General features: G+C 39.2%; 1 protein-coding gene across 2 annotated transcripts in view; it reads right to left on the bottom strand.

Annotated features, from left to right (window-relative positions):
• BAIAP2L1 (BAR/IMD domain containing adaptor protein 2 like 1) overlaps nucleotides 1-24,711 on the bottom strand; it is a 65,717-nt gene that overhangs the window by 26,250 nt on the left and 14,756 nt on the right. For both annotated transcript variants that reach the window (XM_024208436.3, XM_024208437.2), the window contains exon 3: nucleotides 19,411-19,497. In XM_024208436.3, coding sequence (XP_024064204.2) covers nucleotides 19,411-19,497 — 87 coding nt within the window. The remainder of the gene's footprint in view (nucleotides 1-19,410; nucleotides 19,498-24,711) is intronic.

Below are 24,711 nucleotides of genomic sequence, written 5' to 3'. Positions count from 1 at the left end.
GACACACCCCTCATTGGTCTGGACTGCAGCCCAGAATGTGACAGAGGGTTCAGTGCACAAGAACCATTCTTTGAAAGAGGCTAAAGAGGTTGAATTTAACCACAATGGAGTTTAACATGGACGCATGGCTGGCTCCAGGCACCAGCCGAGCAAGCTGGTGCTTGGGGCGGCAGCTTGTAGGAAGCGGCATTCTGCCCAATCCTAGGGCGGTATGGCCGCCTTTTTTTTTTGTTTTGTTCCGCTCTGGCCGCCCTGTAGGGGGCAGCTGCGTGGAGGACGGGAGCGCCCTGCAGCAAGCCCAGCAGGGCAGTCCTCGTCCTTCCCTCCCCGCCGACCGGAGTGGTGTGGAGCCCTCCCGGCAGGGGGCACGGCGGGAGGGGCCGCGTGGCAGTGCCCTGCTGAAGCCCTGGCCGCCCCCCTTCTCTCTCTCTTCCCCCCGCTCCCTCCCCCTCCCAGCCGGGGCACATCTGCAGGGCAGGGAGTCCCCCTGCACCCTGGCTCCGGCCGCGCTGCAGGTTTTTTTAGCTTTGCTGTTCTGGCCGCCGGGGGTTTTTTTTTTTTTTTTTTGCTTGGGGTGGCCAGAAAGCCAGAGCCGGCCCTGCATGGACCAATAAAATGAAAAGGAAAAATAAAGCAGCATGAAAAACTGTTTGCAAAAAGACTAACTGCATTTAGCTCCTAATAGAGCTGGCCCAAGTGTGACTTTAATTAAAAAGAAATAAAGAATATTTGTGGAATTAATTTCAAGTGTGCATATGAATCAGTAAGACTAGGTCAAGCCTGCCCTTCTGGCATTAATGCACTTGAGATAACAAGTGAAGAGTAGCCAATCAGTATTTCATGTTATAAAACAGCACTGACGTATGAACATTCAGTGCTATTCTATGAAGGTGACCGTGAAGGGTAAGAAAAAAAAAAAATGTGAAACCCATATGAAAGGTGGTGGTGAAGAGATATTATCAATACAGTCATAGAGACTATATCTGAAGACCAATATGAATATTGGATCAAATTCCAAAAAGTATCACCTTCAGTAGATAGTCCTATTGTTTGGATAGTTGGACTCCAACCTGTGCAGAGGTTAAAAAAAATTGGAAACCCCAGACTAAAGAATCCGAGGATAGCCATGTTAGTCTGTATCCACAAAAACAACAAGGAGTCCGGTGGCACCTTAAAGACTAACAGATTTATTTGGGCATAAGCTTTCATGGGTAAAAACCCCACTTCTTAGAATTTCACATCAAACTACTTTAAAAAAAGGTTACAATTAGGTCAGGTTTGGCTTAAAAACATAGGTTTTGTAAAAATAAGTTTTCACAAAGACTAAGACCAATAGAAACATTGCCATGACTTAAACAACCAACCAAAAATTTTCCAATGAGAACAGTTTAAACCCTGCAAAAAACAAAAATCAGTAGTTGAAACCCATATTATGCTACATCTTGCTAATGTATTAAATGATATGAGATGGACTAGAAACTATTAATAAAGTGACATTGACCAGTCTGCTCTCACTTTGCAAGTGGAGAGAAATGTAAAAATTAAATTAGACTCTGATCTTGCAAAGACTTACCCACACACTTAACTCACTGCAAGTAGTTCTACTGAAGTCAATGGAACTACTCACAGTGTATAAAGTTAAGCATGTTTGTAAATTTTCACACAATCTGAGCATTAGATTTTTAAAACTGCTTTCAGTTTTAGTGCTTGAAGTTGTTATATTTGTTTTTCAAAAATATTTACATTTGAACCTGGCAGTGTCCTTTGAAATCAAATAGCAGCACATAGTAAAGTTACTTTCCAAATAAAGCAATCAAAAGAAATAGCTCTTATGTTCAAGAGGCAGACAAAAGTGTCTATAAGAAAAAGCTAATCTGCGGAGGTGCTTGAGGTAAGTACAGCTGAGACAAATACTGAAAGTGCATTACAAGCATTACAAGCTTGCTGGTTAAAAAGACATTTTAGTGTCCAATGCATCTTTAAAAGTTGTATTCAATAATGGAATAAAAATTAGTTTAACTTTCCACAAAGTAGAAGTGCCAGTAAGCAACTGGAATGAAGAATCAAAGCCCTTAATCTTAGAACTGGATCCACAACTATAATTCCATTAGCGTTGCCAACCCTCCAGGATTGCCCGGGAGTCTCCAGGAATTAAAGATTAATCTTTAATTAAAGATTGTGTCATGTGATGAAATCTCCAGGAATACATCCAACCAAAATTGGCAACCCTAAATTCCATGTGGCCAAGGGGAGACCCATTGTTAACAGACCCTACTGCAGAACGAGGGCCATAGTTTAGTTTATAATGGTGCCGGTCACAAGGGAGATGGCCCCTTATGGGGAAATAGGTCCTAGTTCCCCCCATGACAACCTATTTGCTTCCACAGGTGGAGGAAATGAATTGAATCGTGTGACATATGGTCATGTGACAAAACCAGGCCTCTAGGGGTTAGAAAAAGAGACCTGAGGCTGTGGATGATCAAAAGTGAGACAGGCAGAGAGCTGGAACAGAGAAGTGACCCCTTGTGAAGGAGGGGCTGGTCCAGGCACAACCCAGTTGGAAACTGGTGCAAAGAAAGCGCCAGGGAGCAGCAAGGCTCCTGCAGAGACCCTGAAAAACCAAGAGAGCACCTGAAGAGCAGCAGAGGAGGTTTGCCCCCTGACCTCTTCGAACCACAGAGTTGGAAAAGCAGGCAAAGGCTGGGGGAAGAATTCCAGGTAGAAGTGCCTAGGAATGGCTGCTTGAATTATTTTGGGACTTTGAGAATGGTCTGAATTGTTTTGAACTTTAATAAATCAGACCCCCAAGAAGGAAAGTACTTACTACACTTGTGAAAGCTTTTTGTGAGTTATTGATGAATCCAAGAGAGCAGAGTAAGGGAGGTTGCTGCAGAGCCATGGGATTGAGGCGGGGGGGGGGGGGGGGGGGGGGACACTCTAGAAATTACCAACCCTCTTACAGTGCCATTTTCATAATCAACAACAAAAAAGTTCTCATTTTTATCAAAGTAAACTTACTAATGTGCTGAAGTATTTTCAGGAATTGCCCTTTAAGTCTTTAATTTTGGCAAAATTACAGTAAATTAAAATGGAGTCAAATACAGAAGCCTTACTATCCTTTTCATTCAATGCAAACTGGTATAAAAATCCTATCCTATTGTATCATAGGTTGTCTGATTTGTTTGCAGTTGAACACATAATACAAGTAGGTGGGTTTTGTTTTTTTAAAGAATGCTGCAGCAATTATTGGTTTAAAATATAAATAACCTCAAAATCCTGACAGCATCTTTTTAACTATAGAAGTGCTTTGTATTGAGCTGGTTCACAAATACTTTTCTCAAAATTTGCTCAAGTTACATTAGCCACCATGTTTCAAATAAGTATTTCCAAACTGAATTTAAGAAGTTATTAAAACTCAGACAATTTTTGAATTATTTTAATCAGCTGTGGGTTGCTTTAGTAAGGTAATATAACTATTTCATTACAAATAAAATCCAAAATGTTTTAAATATTTGGAAATCTCATTGTATTTGATTCAGAAGACAAGATCCACAACCTTCTTAACTCCATAAGGCCCTGGAAGTTGCCTAGGACTAAGCATATTGGCTCAATGTCCAGACAAAGCTACTGTACCAAACAGCAAGTTAAGCAGAATTGTAACAGCTACTGTCACTAATTTTGTGGGTAGGGTTCCAGTGTTACTAGGAGGCTGCTATTCTTTTCTCTCTCCACAGAGCTTAATTCTTGATTCAGGGGAGTAAAAGACTTATCCTCCACATTAGACTCCTCCCCCCGCCAATAAATTCTTCTAGCAAAAGGGAGTAGTAACCCATTCGCACATGCACGGATACACCCTTTTTCATATGCCTGATTTGACCAAACTCTCATATCTTTAACAAAAACAGAAGTACAACTGTTTTTACAAAATTTTTTTTTTTGGCTGTCTTGAGGAATTTGCACACTTCTAAGGGTAGGTCTACACTACAATTAACAACCCACAGCTGGCTCATGCCAGTTGGCTCAGGCTCATGGGGCTAACGGGCTGTTTAACTGAGGTGTAGACATTTAGGCTTGAGCTCCAGCCTCAGCTCTGGGACCCTCCCACCGCGCAGGATCCTAGAGCCTGAATGTCTATACCACAATTAAACAGCCCCTTGGCCTGAGCCCTGCAAGCCTGATGCAGCTGACATAGGCCAGCCAGGAGTGTCTAATGGCAGTGTAGACCTACCTTAAAAGACTGAAGGGGACTAGACTAAGGGTATGTCTTCACTGCAAAATTGACTTATCTACTCTCTAGTTACTTCTCTTGAGGTAGCCTAGCTTGAGTGAGAGTGGCCACACAGCAAAATAACACTGGAGTTGCTGTGTCCTCACATACACCACACAGGTATGATTGACTATACTGATTCTAACCACTACTCTAGCAATTAGACTACACATTGCTCTAAGAGTTATGAATGCAGCCAAGGATTCCTGATACCCCAAATTCTTCTGCTGTTTCTCAAATTGTTGTGACACACACTTTGCCAGTGGGCTACACATCTACTCTAAAGCCTGATCCCAACAGGGGACCACAACCTACTTCTGCTATCAGTTACTCCTGTAGTTAAAGTGGAAGTGGCTGTAGATTTGAAGGCCCTGTGTACAAGCCCTGATGATGACCAAGGGGGGGGGGGGGAACAATATGTCATGACCGAGTATCCTAATGTATCTGCCTAAAAGGGCAGAATTAAAGTTGCATAACTAACCTTAATTCTGGCTTTTTTTTTTAGTTCTGAGTGCTTTGACTTTGCAACTTTAATGTTCTCTTAACATTTAAGGGTATGTCTACACAGCTGCTGGGAGCAAGTCCTGCAACCTAGGTTGACAAGCTTTTGTTTGCAGGGTTTATGCTAGCATAACACCAACAGACCCCGGACGTCGGCATTGAACCTGGGATCTCTGGAGCTTAGTACATGAGCCTCTACCGCAGGGGTCGGCAACCTCTGGCACGTGGCTCGCCAGGGTAAGCACCCTGGTGGGCTGGGCCAGTTTGTTTACCTGCTGTGTCCGCAGGTTCGGCCAATCGCGGCTCCTACTGACCACGGATCGCTGCTCCAGGCCAATGGGGGCTGCGGGAAGCGGTGCAGGCCGAGGGATGTGCTGGCCGCGGCTTCCCACCGCCTGCATTGGCCTGGGACGGCGAACCGCGGCTGGTGGGAGCCACGATCGGCCCAACCCTCCGGACGCGGTAAGTAAACAAACTGGCCCGGCCCGCCAGGGTGCTTACCCTGGCAAGCCGCGTGCCAGAGGTTGCTGACCCCTGCTCTACCACATGAGCTAAAAGCTAACTGGTTGTTACCTTAGGCTGTAGAGCAGACTCATTAATCTCTTTCTCTCTCTCTTTATGTAGTCTTGGTGCCACTAGATGGGGCAGAACACCACATCCAGGAAGTGTGTGGGTTACACTAGCATGCTAAAAACAACAATGTAAATGTTCTGACTCCGGCTGTGAAGCATAGGGAGGAATGTGGGGTTCAGAGTCCAAGTTCCAGCCGGAGCCTGAACATCAAAACTACCTCTGCAAAGCTATTTCTAACACGCTAGCCTGAGATCTGCTAACATGAGTCCCTCAATCTGGGCTGCGAGACTCACTCCCAGCAGCTGTGTGGACATACTCTAAATGGCCCAAGGAGTTGCTCATGACTTACCACCTGGGGAAGCTTATAGGTGCTTAATACTGCTACATGTAACTAATAAAATTCAGTTGGTACTAAATGACATAGATCAATCAGAATACTTTACATAAATTACAGATGAAAATTAATGCTGAAGAAAGGGTTGAATGTGCATTTTATGGATTATTCTAACTTCATTAGGCCTGACATACTAAGTCGTTTAAATAAAGAAACTGAAAGTTCTTACCTAACATGCTTTACACGCAATATAATCATGATAAACTGCTTACAAATAGTCACTCCCACACAACTACTAGCAAGAGAAATAAAATATTTATAGTGAAGACTTTACTAAACTTTCCATTTAGCCAAGTTAGGAACACTGTCCCAAAACCAATCTTACTATTTTTAAATATCAGTAAAAGATATTTGTTAACGTACAACACTCTGAAAAGGAAATGTGTTTTTATTTTCTTCTGTCAACATTTTCTGCTAACTCTACTTTTTGCCACTATAGTTTGATCTCTCGATGGACTTCCCACTGAGAAAGGATAGCAGGACCAGGCCTATATTAGGTTCCACAGTATGTCTTTTAAAAAAAATCAGAAGTTTTAGACTAAAATATTTTTATCTAATGTTAATCAACCAGATGTAAATGAACATTAAACTTCATCTTGTTTTAAACAATTGTTAAGGTTGCATTAATTAATTTTAATGTTAAAAAGAAAAACAAAGCAGGTGCACTATAAATAATGGATGAAAAATGGCAAACTTGCTTTTTCCACCTGTCACACCATTGCTAATAACTTTAAAGACTGCTGCAGGCATATTTTCATTCAAAGTGTACAGGAAATGGTTTACATTAATACATGTATATAAAAGTCTGACATTTTAAAAGGCCCTGAGAACATTATATGTAATGGCTTTGCATGTCTGAGCTCTAATCTTTTTGAGCAAATAATTGGTTTTAATCATTACACAAATCAGGCACAATAGAAAATAAAGTTACAACACAACTATAGGCCTGAACTTGCCTGTATGAAGCCCTGCTGTTCTTTAGGCAAATAGTAAAGGAACACCATACAGCTGAGTTGGTCTTTGCTCTTGCAATAAGACCAGCACAGGCAAAGCACACCTAATAGCAGGAAATGAAGGTTTCCTGTGCTTAAAAAAAAAAATAAAACAAACAGTGGTACCTATAAGCTATACTGTGGTTCTGTTCTGGGTGGTCTGGTCCAATTTTAATATTGGAGCTCTCTGCATATCTTATCAGTTTCTCAGTCCCAGCATTAACAGAAACATCTAACTCTAAAATGAAGAAATTAATGAAACACAAATAATATTGTAAAATGTAATGTCAATTGGTAGAGTCCTAAAGAAGTTGCCTTCTCTTAGTAATGGCCCATATCCACAATTTCTTGATTAGATCGTATATTCCTCAGGCAAGAACTGTCTATATTTTGTGTCCTGTACAGTCCTTAAAATACGGTCAACTCTTTATTAATAAAACATGTGAACAATCACATTACATATATTCAGTGGCCTTCTCCAGGGCTGGTGTTAGGTTTGCCCACCCTTCAGGATTGTCCTGGAGTCTCCAGGAATTAAAGATTACTCTTTAATTAAAGATTATGTAATGTAATGAAACCTCCAGGAATACGTCCAACCAAAACTGGCAACCCTAGTTGGTGTCATCTAGGTCTCCTATTTTTACCCTATTACTCTCCCCTGCAAGAGAAGCTTCAATAGCACACAAATATAACTAATATAATGAAAGCTCAAATGCCATTCTACATGCATATGCAGTCAGCTGCTTACTCTCTTGTGCATTAGCAGAATAATGCTGGAAGGAAACACATACTACCAGATGTGGCCAACTATGCACATATGTACAGATCTGTGGGAGTGATTATGATTGGCAGGGAGTGAACTCCTGCATGACACTCAGTACCCCAATCTAAATATGTGACCACAGCCCATTTGGACAAGCCTCACAGTTCAAAGAGCTGCCAGAGGGAACACAGCTAAATAGCGCACACACACAAGCCACAGTGTGAAAACCTGCATCTAAGTATGCTAGACATGGGTACTGGCCAGTTAGTGTGTTATACGTATACACAAGCAAGGAACGCACCAAAGCCTAGTGTGGATCCTATGGTTTAGATGCCAATCAAACAAGATGCCTACAAGACTAACATACATAACACAATTATCCAGCACAGCCAGACATGCTACAAGACAGCGCCCCTTCATAGTGTCTTTGCTGTTACCCAGAAATCATGCCCAAGGCATCAGATTAATACACACCATTGCAGGTGGGTTGAGGTTTTTTTTGTTTACCACCTTCAGGGTGTCTTCACACATATGGTTACAGATGCATTGTACTGTGCTCTGTACAGTCAGGATTCATACATGGGTGTGTGTACAGTAGCAGGTGCTTGGACGTGGTGTGTTGGTGTATAAAAAGTAATGGGTCAGAAAGGGGTGAATATGCTAACTAGTACGGCCTAAGAAATCTGCATATCTTTAAATTAATCACCCTGACACAAAACACCGGACAGTATACTGTGAGGCTACTCGTTACCCCCACAGCTCTCTCTCACTGGGGCCAGGAAAGCCCACTTTAGAGTGTGGGTGGTAGGGGCTCTTAAGTTGTTCAAGCTAGCACATTTTTCCAGTTATCTTTGTTTAACATTATAGAATAAAATCTTTAGCAGTCCATCACATGCCTTTTCATATTGAGTAGCAGTGCCAATTTCATTCTGTTTTCTCTGCTATTAATACTCTCTTCCCCAACCTCAGTGTCCCTGGAGTTGGTCTCAATGGGCTGTCTTGAAGGACACAGTCTATCCCTTGCCTTTTAGCTTTTTCTCATGGCTGTAGGAGTTACCAACATTATAAAAATCAAGTTTCATAATGGAAGTCTTAAAACTGAAGTTAAAACAATGCAGCTGTGTATGGAACAAACATCATTCTCCTGTAACCTGAGAAGAACCAGCTGTAGTAGCAGAAGCTTCTAAGCATGTGCACCTCTTGAAGTGCCCTCCCCACACTATCACTTGGTGCCCATATTGCAGAACTTCTTGTGCTTTGTGTTTTTAGGAAGGGAAGGACTACATAATCTGAAGGAAGAAGAGGGGTACTTTGGGCTTAAATTAGTGGTGGTTTGTCCTGCTTCACTGTGTAGTGTCTGGTGATCTGTGGATGTTAGCATCAGCCCTCATGTTCCAGGCTATTTCCTAGCTTCCAGTGCTAACTGCACTGTATGATTAGCTGACTATGGTTGGTGACTATTCACTGGCTGTATTCTATTACTTGTGAACTCTTCCTGCTAGCAATGATTGTATGCAACAGGGGGATCATGCATTTCTCCTGCTTCCTGTTCATTATTTGGTTGGAACATTCCTAGGCTGTCTATGAAGCAATTTTGAAGAAAACTTCTGAACATCTGAGAAATTGGCTGCTAGGATATTTGAACAGTAGGCTCCTTGGGCCATCATCAGAGGATATGCATGCAGGGCCGGCTCTGGCTTTTTTGCCGGGGGGGGCGGCCGGAGCACCTGGGGGAGGGCGGCGAGCCCCGGCGGCGGCTCCGGTCTCCCCCCCGGCGGCCAGAGCGCCGGGGGCAGGGCGGCGAGAGGGCGGCGAGCCCCGGCTGGGGCGGGGCTCGGCTCGGCTCTCCCCCCGGCGGCCAGAGCGCCGCGCCGCCCCCCTCCAGGTGCCGCCCCAAGCACCAGCTTGGGTGCTTGGTGCCTGGAGCCGGCCCTGCATGCATGGGCACCATCTGCAGGCTCTTTTTGGGTGTGCTTCCTTTACTTGACAGAAATGTACACAGCTGCCTCTCTGTCTAAAGAGAAACATTCCAGTTCTGCGGTGGCATATAATGTCGGGACCTGTTAAGATTCTTACAAAGCACATGCCTCATGTGAGCAATGCAAAGCTTCAGCTCCTCTAGACAGCTAATCTTAAACTACTTTCTCTCAACCCTGTTCATGGATTTAATTTAAGCACATAAATCTGGTTAGTTGCTGAAATACAATCTGTCTGATTTTTTCAGAGTTCCTGAATATGCACAGCTCCCACTACATGCTCAGCATCTCTAAAACTCAGGGCAATGATTAGGTGACTAAATATGGACTTATTTGCTTAAGTTTAAAGATCCAGGTTTGAAAATTCTGCATGTAACACCTATAGCTATGCAAACTTCCATCAATTTGTTACATGCAAAATAAAGGAGGAAGGAAAAGACTCCAAGCAAAAAAAACTATACTACTTTTTTGCCAGAATTAGTGTATTTTTTAGGGCTGTCAATTAATCACAGTTAACTCACACGATTAACTCAAAATTAATCACGATTAAAAAACATAATCACAGTTTTAATCACACTGTTAAACAATAGAATACCAATTGAAATTTATTGAATATTTTTGGAGGTGTTTCTACATTTTCAAATATATTGATTTCAATTACAACTAGGGTGACCAGATGAGGGGAAGAAAATATTGGTGTGTGTGTGTGTGTGACCACCGGCAGAGCAAAAAAAAAAAAAAAAAAAAGCTGAGTCCTGCCCCGGCGGATATTGGGATAGACACCGTATTGGGATGGTCCCGTTTTTATCGGGTCGTCTGGTCACCCTAATTACAACACAGAATAAATAAAGTGCCCACTTTATATTTTATTACAAATAGCTGTACTGTAAAAATGAGAAACAAAAGAAATAGTATTTTTCAATTCACCTCATACAATACTGTAATACAATCTCTTTATCATGAAAGTGCAACTTACAAATGTAGATTCTTTTTGTTGTTGTTGTTACATAACTGCACTCAAAAACAAAAGGTTGATTTTCTTTTATGGTGGTTTGGGTTATGTAGTTTTCACATTGGAGTGTTGCTCTTTTAAGACTTCTGAAAGCATGCTCCACACCTCATCCCTCTCAGATTTTGGAAGGCACTTCAGATTCTTAAACCTGGGGTCCAGTGCTGTAGCTATCTTTAGAAATCTCACACTGGTACCTTTGCGTTTTGTCAAATCTGCAGTGAAAGTGTTCTTAAAATGAACAACATGTGCTGGATCATCATCCGAGACTGCTATAACATGAAATATATGGCAGAATGCAGGTAAAATAGAGCAGGAGACATACTAGTCTCTCCCAAGGAGTTCAGTCACAAATTTAATTAACACATTATTTTTTAACGAGCGTCATCAGCATGGAAGCATGTCCTCTAGAATGGTGATTGAAGCATGAAGGGACATATGAATCTAACACATCTGGCACGTAAATATCTTGCAACGCCGGCTACAACAGTGCCATGTGAACACCTGTTCTCACTTTCAGGTGACATTTTAAACAATAAGCGAGCAGCATTATCGCCTGCAAATGTAAACAAACGTGTTTGTCTGAGTGACTGACTGAACAAGAAGTAGGACTGAGTGGACTTGTAGGCTCTAAAGTTTTACATTGTTTTGTTTTTGAATGCAGTTATTTCTTGTTCATAATTCTGTTTGTAAGTTCAACTTTCATGATAAAGAGATTGTATTACAGTACTTGTATGAGGTGAACTGAAAAATACTATTTCTTTTATTTTATTAGTACAAACATTTGTAATAAAAATATATATAAAGTGAGCACTGTACACTGTGTTCTGTGTTGTAATTGAAATCAATATATTTTAAAATTTAGAAAACATCAAAATTTTTTAAAAATAGAATACCATTTAATTGTTTAACAGTGCGATTAATCACAATTAATTTTTTAATTGCTTGACAGCCCTATTATTTATAAATAAAACACTTAGGTTTGTTTTACTTTCTGAATGACCTAGTAAAGTAGAACCCCCCAAAAGGAATAGAGATGAGTATACCAACCTGTGTTTCCATGTGTGGAAGACAAGACCTAGGAAGCCTACCTCTCTCCTCCTTGTACTACTGCAGATTAGAAATTATAAATTGATACAGTACAATAACAGATCGGTCATGACAAGAGTGTTTTAAGTATAAGATGAAGAGCTTATCCTTGCAGAAACAGAGGTCAGCCACGCAATGATGATGAGGCGGGATATCTAGATGGTATATGGACACATACTTGTCTGGATGAAGTGTACTATATATATATATATATATATATATATATATATATAGATAGATAGATAGATAGATAGATAGATAGATAGATAGATAGATATAGTTTGGCCAAAAATCTGACAACATGTGAGCCAAATAACCATATAGGAATAAAAAAGTCTCTAGAAAACCCAGTTATTCATTCTCCATAATATGCCACTTATATCAACATATTTTTCTTTCTAAAGAAAATAATTATCCATAGCACAGTTTATTTTTTGAAAAAACAGAGAACCAACACATTACAAATATTGGGTGACTCATACTGATGAGTCACCAATAAGGAATTTATTGACAATTATTTATCACAATTTAATACAAAATGACACAGTTTTTGGACTTTAAGCTGAGTGCAAATGTTAAACCAACTGGTTTTATACAACGTAGTAAAAAAAAAAAAAAATCATTTTAGAACTTGCTGTACAACCACTTTGAAACTCCAGTTTCAAACACTTTCTGACAGTAAAGCTTATTCTTTCAGACCCACTTTGCATCTCGTTTTCAAGATAGCTTTCTGTGTACTTAATTTTTTTTTTTAAATTAAGAAAAACGTTAGTGGCTTCTTCTAATTCAAGTTAAATTTAAACTGGAGTGTTCCTTAGTTTCTATTTTACTATATAGGACCAGCTCTTTTTAAAAAGGATTAGTAACTCTTGCTACAGCAGCAGGTAGACTTTTGATTTTTCCAGAAATTTCAATTGGTTGAGGTGCCAGAGTGGTTCAGTTTTTGTTGGCATCACTCCATTTGCCTGTCTATCCACAACTAATTTTATTTCAAATAGTAAAATGCTTGTCACTATACAACAAGACAGCCCTGCGCTGGCAAGGAGATGAGGGCAGATAACCTATAGGCTTTTCTTTAGAGTCATTGAGCTAAAAGGGCACTCCGTGTTTAGCTTTCTAAGGCAGGTGAAATAGGATTCCAGTTCAAAGGGTCTAATTATATCCTGGCGTAATGAGGCACAACTCCAGTAAAATCAATGAAGAAGCACCTACTTAAGCCAGGGCTGAATTTGGCCCAAATTGTGTAAGCAAACTGTTCTTTTTCTGCTTGGCTTTCTTAGTAATGAGTGATACCTAAGCAGTGTATTCTGGTAGGTGCGGCGGTAGCTAGTTCTCCAGCTTTTTAGGTTAGAGCTCAAATAACTGTCTTGCTTATTACTCAGGAAAGGAAAAAAGTAGTCCTATGATGGAAATAATGGCAAGATAACATTTTGGGTAAATGGTTCAAGAAGCTATTGCCCTCCATTAAAGGTGTAAAGTGGGAATTTTTCAAAGATAAACTTCATACTTTGTTTTACCTAAGGATACCCCCTTAAGTAAAAAAACTGACAAAACTTATTTTCTAGTTTGTGCTGTTTCTAAAATTGTTCGATAGGAATTGCTTCTCTACATGCACAAGATTCCTTGTAAGTAAAGTTTCTGATTGCTACAAGTGATGAGGCAGAACAAAGCCTATTCGAACTGACAGTTACGTATTTGGATTTTCAATTACCTGGATTTCACAGAGAAGTGTCCAACTCTCACTCTTTTTTTTTTTTTTTTTTTTTTTACTATCCTACTAAAAATATCATTGCTTCAATTTCAACTGCAAATTATTGTAATAGTTATTATTATTATTGCTTCTATTTCAACTGCAAATTATTGCAAGCCAGAGGATCAAAGAGTTCTATTTTTTTTAAAATCTCACTTGAATCAAACTAAACTTCACTCTAAATATAAAGCAACATATCTTCCCATCAATTTTCATACAAAACTCTCATTGGCTCAGTGTGGGTTCTATTCATGTAACAATGGAAGGTTATGGCCCAAAATGCGAGCAGCCAAACTCTGAGGGAACTACAACTTGGAGATTGTAGTAGGCCAAGAAGTCTGAGAAATGTTCATTTAAATCATAAGTGTAAACATGTAATTTAATAAAGTTCCAGAATCGTTTATTGCTTCTTATAGTACTTTGCACAATTACCCCCAGGAAACAGAATTATCAAACATAAGATATGCAAAGAGTTAGTTTTTTAGTAAAATATTAAATACGTGTCCCTCAGTATATCCACACACTTAACACTAATACAAATTACTATATAAAACTGTCAATTCCAGACAATATTCTTTATTTAACCAGCCCAAATATTTACTATACCAAGCTTGAACTACAATACTGAAGTACTTGGTTTTAAAAAACTAAAATGCAGCACAGTTGTGTAAGGGATAATTTCATGGTTTGACAAGAGACCTGTCAGAGAAACAGCTGTCATGTTTCAGGAACATACAATTAGGAATGAATGAACAGAAGGTTGTATAGTTCGTGCTCTTTTTTTCCCCCCCCCTTTTTTTAAATACAGATTTCAATTCTCTCTAAGTTTTCTCTAGTAAATACTTGTAAAGTCACAGTTTGAAGACTTCATGTGACTTTTTTTTTTTTAATTCAACATTATTTTCAAGAGTTGGTTCCTTTCTTCATCTTACAGTATACCTTGAGGTATACTGGATATAGGTCCAAATTCAGGTTAAATTTGCAAGAACTGCAAGATCTGGTCCCTAGTGATCGCCTTTAAGGCCTTGGTAATTAAACTGTAAAGTAAGATGGGCAGTGCATAGTATTGTGTTGTTTCACTTCAATTGTTCCGAAATAAATGAATGTGAGAGCTTCATATTGACTTGAGGAGTGCTGAGATATTCAGTATGAAGCCTCTATATACCTTCTGTCCAGCTTTTCCCCGGATTCTGTATTGTTTTGTTGTCTGACCCCAAGAAAACAGCTGTTTTTCCCCCTCCAAATTTGATTTCACTTACATTCTGTCTTTTGTTCTCATTTCTCTGTGTATTTTGTCCTCCCTTAAGTTGCTCTTTTCTTCTCTGAATTTTCTGTAGTTTTGGTTATACCTGGAGTGTCTCTAAATTTCTTTACTGTATACCCTTTACTGTAAGTCCAGTCTTCTGCATCATTCCAGGGAGCCTAATATTTTTCAGCTCAATGTGCAGTAGTGGTCAAAAAGATTAACAGAATTTAGGAACTATTGGAAAAGGGACAGATAATAAGACAGCAAATATCATAATACCATTATGTAAATCCATGGTCCACCCACACCTTAAATAGAGTATCCAGTTCTGGTTGCCCCATATCAAAAAGGTTATAGCAGAACTAGAAAAGCCCATTTTATAACAATTTAAAACATTATCTGAAAGGCTTATCTGTCAATGCTTGAGTTTAGAATTCTATTTTATTCTTACATCATCTGATGACATTACTATCCCTTCAAGTGCTAGGTGATACCATTGCGACAGAAGAAAAGCAAAACCACCTCCTCCCCCATCCCTTCTATGGCAAAACCCCTCTGGAAGTAAACAAACTTCCATTTATTAAGACTTGGTAGTAGGACCAGGACTGTTTCTTTATGACATGTGAACTTAAAAACATCCTTTTATGTTCAAATACAAAATTTCAGTAATTTTGGCCAAGATTTTAAGTACACCTCTACCCCGATATAACGTGACCCGATATAACACGAATTCGGATATAACGCGGTAAAGCAGCGCCCCGGGGGGGGGGGGCGGGGCTGCGCACTCTGGTAGATCAAAGCAAGTTCGATATAACGCGGTTTCACCTATAACGCAGTAAGATTTTTTAGCTCCCGAGGACAGCGTTATATCGGGGTAGAGGTGTAGTAACTAATTTGGGGTGTTTCAGTATTTGGGTGCTCCACTGAAGACATTTTTATAAGTTTCTGATATTTTCGTTTAGAAAGCCCTGAGCACCTACCCTCTGAAAATCTGGCCCCTTTAAGGTGCCAAGTTGGGCTTCTGTACAGAGGCACCTAAAACCAAAATTTTAGAAGTGACTAAAGTGATTTTTATCCTATCTATTGGTGGTGAATTAGGCATATTTTGATAAATGGTATTTATGTTAAGGACCAGCTCAAACAGAAATAAATGGGAATTTTGCCATTCTCGAAGTAGACAGAGAAGGCCCTACAGTATTTCCTTTAACACATGAAAGTAAAATGTGCTGAATACCTCTCAGGCTGACATTTGGTTATAGACAACACATGCTGATAAAGTTACTGGAATTTTTTCCTTTACCTTTGCAGGTCACCTTTAGAACAGCTTTATTTGTTTGTTTAATAAAACATGCCAGTTCACCTCTAATCAAGTGAAACAAATTCTGAGAAACCAGTTCACAAATAGACATGCACATTACCAAACCACAACACAATTAGTCACAATTGGCTTTCCTTGCCCGTGGAAGACAACAAAAGTTGTATGGTAGAGGTCCTGCAGGAATAGAATAGAGTGTATTGGCAAATCTGTGAGGAAGCTCACAAGAGGCCCAGTTCTTCTCTGTATTACATCAATTTAAGCCCAGAGTAACTACTAAAATTGTGGAGTTGCACTAATTTTTTTACACAAGGGTAGATTACAGCAGAATTTTATATATTTGATTTCACTCAGCATTGATGTTCTCATATTTGCAATTACTGAAGAATGTGTCACAGTTAAAGGCTAAGTTTCTATGTGGCTTTAAGCTAAGTTGCCACATCACATGAGACCAGCTTAAATGACTTTAAAAAAGTATACTCCTTTGTCTCCGAAAGGGTTGAGTGCTGTTTACAGGGCTTTTTAATAAGGTGAGAACTATTTTTTTCAGACTTCTAAAAAGTATTACAGTGCTTCTTCCAATGTTCTGACCTTTTGTATTTCTACAACATGTACTTTATCAGACTTTTTTCCAGTTTGACTTCTATCTTCTCAATGAAAATAAAGATGTTGTTGTATACCAAAAGACTCAGTATAAAGTGTTTGTGTGCAGTGTTTGGGGTTTGAATCCGGTGATGATCAGAATGAACTTCTTAAACCCTACTTACAATACACACCTTTCATAATTACTTGGGGGAATATGCTATTAGTCCAATGATTAACCTAATTTCAGTGTCAATAAGGAGCACTCAAAACTCAGATCTTTTGTAGACTCTCCTCCACTAAAGAAAGGACTACCAATAAATTTTGTAGTTAGCCTTAGAATACCTAGTAATGACATTTTTAAAAAGAGGAAAAGCCATTTGAAGTTCTGTAAAGAGGTACACTTTGTGTGCCTTCTAATCAGTTCTTTAAAAGGAATAAAGTTAGCAAAGGCATAACTAAAGTTTTTTTTTTTATTAGCTACTGTCTTTTATATGCATTTTTACACAATTAATAGTTTTTTAAAATTCTTGTGGTTTTGTACTATAGCACAGAAACTACAACAACTAGACTTGCTGTAAATGACTTACAAAGCAAATAAAGAAAATGACTATATCATGAACTGTTTGCTTTTTACTGTTTGCTGTTCTACCACTCCCTCAGTTTGAGCATACAATGTGAAAAGCCACACAATGGTGGCTTCAGAACAAGTCATTAAAATGTGAGCAAGCACAAAGAAACCAATATTCACTTCTCAAGAACAGCTTAACTCTTACCATCTTTGGCCACAGAAATATTACAAAAAAATTCAGTTCCTCTCACCAGTTGGATCCTTGTACTATCAGTTCCCTGTTTGTCTTCTATATATAGAACTTTAGGGAAGGGGACTCTTATTACAGCATAGTTTAAAAAAATAGACACAATCAATTCTGTCAATAGTTTTCTGTATTTCTTAAGTATATTGAGGTATAGTGCTTCTCTCTTACAACCTACATTCTCTGGCTTAATTCTGCAATGAAGTCATAATCCTTTGTTGGAAACAAACAGTTGTCATAGAAATATTTGTGGTGATATATTCGTAGAATTAGTATTATGACTTCACTGCTAGCAGAACAAGGAGAACACTGATAGGGTGTTTGGAATTTTAGCTCAAATGGCAGGGACTCTTATGAAACTTACAATAATGTAAAAGTAAGTATACTACCACAGATTTTAATATTTCCTGGAGTTTTATGTCTCTTTCAAAGGCTGAACTTCAAAAAGAATATTCTTACTATCTTTATAAGATTATGGAAGAAAGCTTAAAGTAGGGTTTACATTTTCAAATATATGGTGCTCAGATGACTATCAAATCTTGTTCTTAAAGTATCATGTGCTAACACACTGACCCCAATGTTCTGTTATCCAAAATCCAACATTCATATCTAAAATGAAATTAATTTTTTCCCCATTGCTATGTAACAGAGTACTACAAACTTTGAAAAATAAATTTATGCACAACTATAGGTACACAAGACCAGAAAGAACTATGTTAAATTTATAAAAACATCATCTTATCTTTGGAGTATAAAATTTAACACCTCTTAAACAAATATTATTTGCTAAGGTACTAAGTAAAGAATAGTGCATCTAAAAATTAAATACAATTCTCAAGTTTATGTAGTCCCTTCCTTCTACCCATTATATTTAATAAGATTAATGTATTGTGGCTTCAACCCTTTAGTTAGTCTTGATTTCCCTTATAAAATAAGTGAATACTCTTGGGAATTTTCTTCACTTTTTTTTAAATTTAATTTTTTCTTACTGGCAATCTTTGTCCATCATCCCTGATTCATTTCCTCCTGCTTCTGAACATTTGTTAGTTGCTCCTGTATAAGATATCTAGTCAGATAACAGCGTGACCTAGCCCAGAAACAGACTTGGGAGGAACACTGCAGTCTAAAACAATTTTTGGGTGAATGATCAGGTGGCTCATAGGGAATTCGTGTATCACAGCATAGTAAAATTCTGGGATTTGTTCAGCACTCTGATGTAATAAAAATCAGAGAGTCCTACAAAAGTTTTCCTGATTAATCTGAGATCAACTCTTTCAGGGGGGTGTATGCCTGCAAAAAGCAAGAGTGAAGAACTAAGGAAAGTAGTTTTTGTTTTCCCATTTAAACTCATCATAACCAAGGAGGGAGGCAACATGAGTTGGCAAAAAATTTAAGTGCACTTCCTGCAAACAGTTATACTGAATTTAGCAGCACAGAAAAGTGTTCAGCTTATGAAATTTGAAATGGGACTGTGTGAAGACATTGAGGTGGATGGGCATTTCTCCTAGGACTGAAACTACCTGACACTGGTACAATCTAGTGCAGCAGTTTTCAAATTGTGGGTTGCAACCACATCTTAATGGGTCGCCAAGGCTAGCTTAGACTTGCTGGGGTCCGGGGCCCAGAGATGAAGCTCATGTTACAGGCCCCCTTGCCTGGGGCAGAAGCCCTTGGGCTTCAGTTTTGGCTCCATCCGAAGCAGTGGGGCTCAGGCTTTGGCACCCCCAACCCCGAGCAGTGGGGCTTGGGACAGCTCAGGCTTCGGTCCCCCCTCCTAGGGTAGTGTAGTAATTTTTGTTGTCAGAAGGGGGTCGCAGTGCAATGAAGTTTGAGAACCCCTGATCTAGTGCATTCCAAAGATATATTTTGCTCTTCAGAAGTATTTTTGTGAGCCCATCTGATAAGGCTCTGGGAGGGGCAATTTAGCAGTATCAAGGTGAAGGATCCTAGGCAGAGCAGTCACCCCAACTCTCCTTTCAGTAAGAGGCTTCTACAAGCTCCCTCACCCCAGCAGCTCCTTCCAGTGCCTCACTGTCCCTTTTCTGTTAAACTCTAATTAGTTCAGTGAACCCCCAGCTGGGGAGGCAAAGTATCCTAAGCTGTAATTTAAATGAAATGTGATATACAGTTTTACTTACCCAATTCTTTAGAAACTGGAGATGCAGTTGCTATTTCTCCAATCTTTGCAACACCATCATAATATGCTCTTCCAGCCAGTATCATAGCTATAGGGAAAACAACAAGAGTACTCAGCTTGTGTTGCATTAAAAAAATTGAGTACATTATGAATTACCATCCATCAGGAAAAGGTGAATGATATTTTCACAATGCCTGCCTGGGGTTCAAACGGGGTGCACAAACTTGGTTCTCTAACTTTCGGGAATAATATTCTAGGATATTCTGAGTCCAGTCCAGTGCCTGTTGATGTCAATGGAAAGATTCTGACTTCAACACAGGCAGGATCAGCCCCCAATAATAGTAAATGACTCACATCTATTAATACGATACAGAATTCCCAAAAAGCATATTATGTGTGTTTTTTTTAAATGACATAATACATATAACCAAAAAGCACGTCCTTTCTGTCTTACTTTAGATTCATATGCACTGTATGTACTGACAACTCATAGTGTAGTGCAATACTTTGAAGATGACACAACTGGTCTTCTAGGAACAAATTCTGCCCACCCTCCCTCTCCGTGGCTGCAGAAGTTCCCAGATGCAGTGAAGATCTGCTGTGAAAGTTTTAGGGAAATCTATAAGAAAGCTACAGTGCTAGAATGTTGGGGAAAGGCTGATAGATCTGCTGCTGTGTGTTTCCAACAGCCAGTGATCCCCTGTGAAGTGGCATCACAAGAGTGACCAGGCGCATGGAAGGATTACTTCTCTTACCCTCACAGAACCTCCCTATAACTAATAGGAATGGAGAACAGAACACAGTTACTTTAAACAGAAAGTTATGATGTGAATTATTCCAGATACCTAAATCGCTATGACAGAGTAGCAAAATCAATACTGTTGATTCCCAAAAAACAGATGACAGTAAAAGCAAGGCACTCTTCTTAAAAGAACTAATTCCATATAATTTAAATCAGTGCCAAAAGAGAGGTCTATAATTGCCCTATGATAAGTGAGCATGAATTACAAACTACCAGTGGAAAATGTTTACCATTTCACTGCTAGTCAGTATGTCTGAAGCATCCAGCTAATAATGTGTTTATTAACGGTAGCTGAATGAACCAAACCATCTATCCTAAACATTTTATTAATTTGAAGGGAGGTTCTATAGATACAATTCCACACATTTTTAATACACAAATAATGAAGCACCATCAGATACTCTTTTGTAATTTGTGCTCAGAGGACTTTCTTCAACCAGTTCTCTAAGTAGGATTTTTATGGAAAACCATTGTTATACATATGGACTACAGTGAAATCACATCAAGGTTATTGTTCTATTAACAGGCAATAAATACAATGGCACCCTTAACTTCCAACAGTACTGACTACCAATATTAATGACAAGTGTAGTTCTTATATTCCCCAGGATACAATCTGGAATGTTGGACAGCTGTGTCCCCTCAATTCTCCAACCTGGGGTGCTTTTTACACTGCTTTGCAGTGAGAGCAACCACTCCTGGCTTGCTCACACAGCCTCCAACATGTAAATTACCCCCAGGTATACTGCAATAGTGCTTCAGCCAGCCAGCCACCCTTGAATTATACTGCAGAGTGACATCAGCAAATTCACAGTCCCAGACTTCCCCCAGAAATGTGTATCTTGTACTGCCCAGATCTTTCCTTCTCAATACAAGCTCATATAAAGTCCGTTATTTCATTAACAGAAAATGTTATCCATAAATATTATCTCAAATGAAGTTTCCCAAACACTTCAATCCAAACACACACTAGTTTAGATAAAACAAATTTAACTATAGAAAGAAAGATTTTAAGTGATTACAAGTAATGAGGCATAAAAGTCCAAATTGGTTACAAAGAAATAAAGGTAAAACACAAACTAATACTTAACAAGTTAAATTAATTCAAAGCCGAAGTCCCTCTCTCTCTCATCCCATGTTCTTTTGCACACTTCCTGGTTGGATGCTTTCCAGCCAGGACCCATCCCCCGGTCCAATGCTCCTTTCCTTGTCCTTCAGACATTGTGGATGTCATGGGCAGAGAGAAAGGAAGGAGAGAGGTGATTTTTTATATCTTTTTCTCCTCTTTGATAATCTTCTCCAGTTGGGGTTCAGGAAAAGCAGATCTGGGGAAATGGGAACTTCCAGCTGTTCCATTGCCAAGATGTAAATTTCTTGCTCACATCCTTCTTCCTGCCAGAGTGTCCGCTTAACAAGGTGCCAGTCCATTTGATTATGTTGACATTCCATGTGGTTATGCTGATTATGCCAAGGCTCAGTTTGCATTTTGTCTCTAAGGAACTGGTTTGTGCCTGCTTTTCTAGACTTGGAACATGTCTCAGCAATATCATACAGTAGAATCTTATAACTTTACATACAATGTTGTCACTATTTTACCAGGACAAACATGTTCAGCAGATTGAGTTTTCAAATGATACCTCACAAGGCATACTTTGTACAAAATTTATCATCATCTTGTAAAAAGGATGAACATAAGGGTGCAGACTGTCACAACAGTCTGCTAGACCTTTATGTTTTACTCTTCTTAATTTTTCTGTAGCACATGGACAGGTACTCATGGAGATTAATATATTACAAATATTAACCTGCACTCATCACATACTTCCAGCTCATATAATGTCACTAAGCATTTAGAAAATGTCTAAGGATTCTCTATGGCAAGAATAATAATTAGGTTACCAAATATAGTTCTAGAAATATAATGCCACTGATGTTTTTCGTTTTAACTGGTAAGGCATTCTGGAGTCTTTAAATTATAGGACTTGAAAATCTTTCAAGAACTTAATCTTTCAGATTAAGGAGATTTATGCTAGCTAGAGTTGGAATGCTAGATAATCAGATTTGGCATTATCATCTTTATTTTCAACTGGTGACACTAACACTCCTGAGACAATAAGTAAGCTGCCTGAATGAGCCATACAGCATAATATCTATCAATATTTCAAGTTAATATTTCCACTTCCTTGGACAGATCTGAGGAAGATTTGTATGAGTATTATCTGCGTACAATTTGCCAATCAAGGATTTTGTCATTCAGAGAATTAGTTTCAGTCTCCCAAAACAATACCTACATCTATCTGTGTTTAGAGCTTATTTTACTCATGAACACACAGAAACTAGTTTGAGCCAAGGTTTACTTGAAACTAGACTGAGACTATCAACTCATATCATACAGGTTACCCAACAGCTATCGGCTGCTAATTAAGTCCTTTTTTAAAAACAGAAAACGCTACAAATCTATGGTATCCTATGGAAGAATATGTGTTGAGTGATAGCCTGTTTGAACATCTATGTGATTACAACACTGTCCCATTATTGACTCTAGATGTCACAATGACTTTCTTTTTCTTTCTTTGTTCTATTTTTATATGTAAATTCTCCTACATAGGAATATGACGATTCAGGAGGTCCCTACCAGTCCCAAGTCCAGTCCCCTGCTATTGCAGGCAACTCGATCACATAATCCTGTTCACAAACTTATCATGCTTCATTTTAAAACTAATCAATTTGTTTGCCCCACCAGTCCTATTAGAAGCCTGTTCAAGAACCTCATTTCTCTGATAAAATCTAACTAAATTTATTCATGGCTGGATCTTACACGTGTTCTTGTGCCGTCATTATCCTTTAGCTTAATTAGGTCTTCTCCTACCTTGATTTTTACCCCCATTATGTATTTATAAAGAGCAATTATATCCCCTCTCACCCTTCATTTGCCAGTCTAAACAAGGCAAGCTCTTTGAAAACTCCTCTCCTACGCAACTTGCTGTGGGAAATTTAGATTCCCAGGACAAAGCATATCAGGATGTAACAGCAACCTGAAAGTGAGTATATACTATAAATTCTTCCAGGCTTGCAGTACTTATGGTGCAGTAAAGCTGGACTCAAACCATTTCAATTCAGCTAGAGGCTGTTATTGATATTTAGTAAGTTCTGTGAATTAACATTTCTCACCTTTTCTTGGTCAGTGAATTCACAACTCCAAAACAAACTGCATTCTGCATGTTTGACGTGATCACACTTGTTAGGCACAGGCATTACAGAAATTTAAAAGGCGAAGCTGGAAAACTTTCATTGCTGTAAGACACAAGGACTAACCTAATGTACAAGAAAGAAATCCTGTTCTCTGAGAAGACGTGACAATGTTTTAACTGTCTCGATTTTAAGACAATGTTTGGCCAATTTTTATTGCATATTGGCTGGATACAACATAACTGAGTTCAGGTTTTTCAGGAAACATTAAGCATAATTATATATTAAAGTCACAGTGGTTTCGATTATTTCCTGTTAATGATTTCCATGTTAATATGTGCATTTGATTTAAATGGTAGGGCCAGTTTTGCTGGATTGAACACTGAAGCAGCAAGATTCAAACTGGAGAAGGGCTAGCAGCGAACAGCAGTTTACACATGTAGTAGTTTATAACATACAAATCTGATTCCCTGCATCTTCAGGGCATCTGCATCAGATTTTTATGTCATGAGCTTAAGAGGTAATGGCAAGAATTGGTCAGATATTCTTGCAAGTAGAAATGATGCATATGCTTTGAGTAGTAGTTTGTTTTTGAAGGAGGCAGAAAGTCTTCTTCCTTTTATCTTTTTGTTGTAGTAAGCTTTTCATTCCCCAAGTACAATCCAAGCAGGCCATCTCCTCTGACCTCAGAATACTCTTGTTGGGGACAGCAGGGAGAAGAGACAGAGCAGTGAGCCAGCCAGCCAATTACAGTTTTACTGCCAAAGGTAGGGTTGCCAATTTTGGTTGGACGTATTCCTGGAGATTTCATCACATCACATCACATGATCCTTAAAGATTAATCTTTAATTCCTGGATATTCCAGGACAATCCTGGAGGGATGGCAACCCTAGCTAAAAGTGAGGTAATTGCCTATCCCATAGTACATCAAGTGGTTCTTACATTGGCTAGTTGTCCTTGAGCCAAGCTCCAAAGGGGTTACAGGATCCCCTTCAGTTCCTGGTCTCACTCCCCTACACTACAACTCAATTTTTTGATGGGTAATGCCCATTACTTTCCAACTCTTGATGGAGTTGATCAGTACTCTTCACAGTCTGGGTCTGAGCCAATTTTCTTGCCCCATTACCAGTATCTTTATTTATGGCTTTCCAGGTAAGCAAAGCTATCCTGAAGGCTAGATTTGAGTCAACCAGACACATTGCAACCTGTGCTAAAGCTCTGACCAGCTATAGATTCAACTTCTTTTCACCACATGGACTAGTGAGGCACTGGATCAGGGGTGGGCAAACTTTTTGGCCTGAGGGCTGCATC

Source organism: Terrapene carolina, unplaced genomic scaffold, assembly GCF_002925995.2.
Source record: "Terrapene carolina triunguis isolate 2854851 unplaced genomic scaffold, T_m_triunguis-2.0 Scaffold93, whole genome shotgun sequence".
NCBI lineage: Eukaryota > Metazoa > Chordata > Testudines > Emydidae > Terrapene > Terrapene triunguis.
The sequence above is the reverse complement of the archived record's forward strand: the minus strand, read 5'-3'. Positions and strand labels throughout refer to the sequence as shown.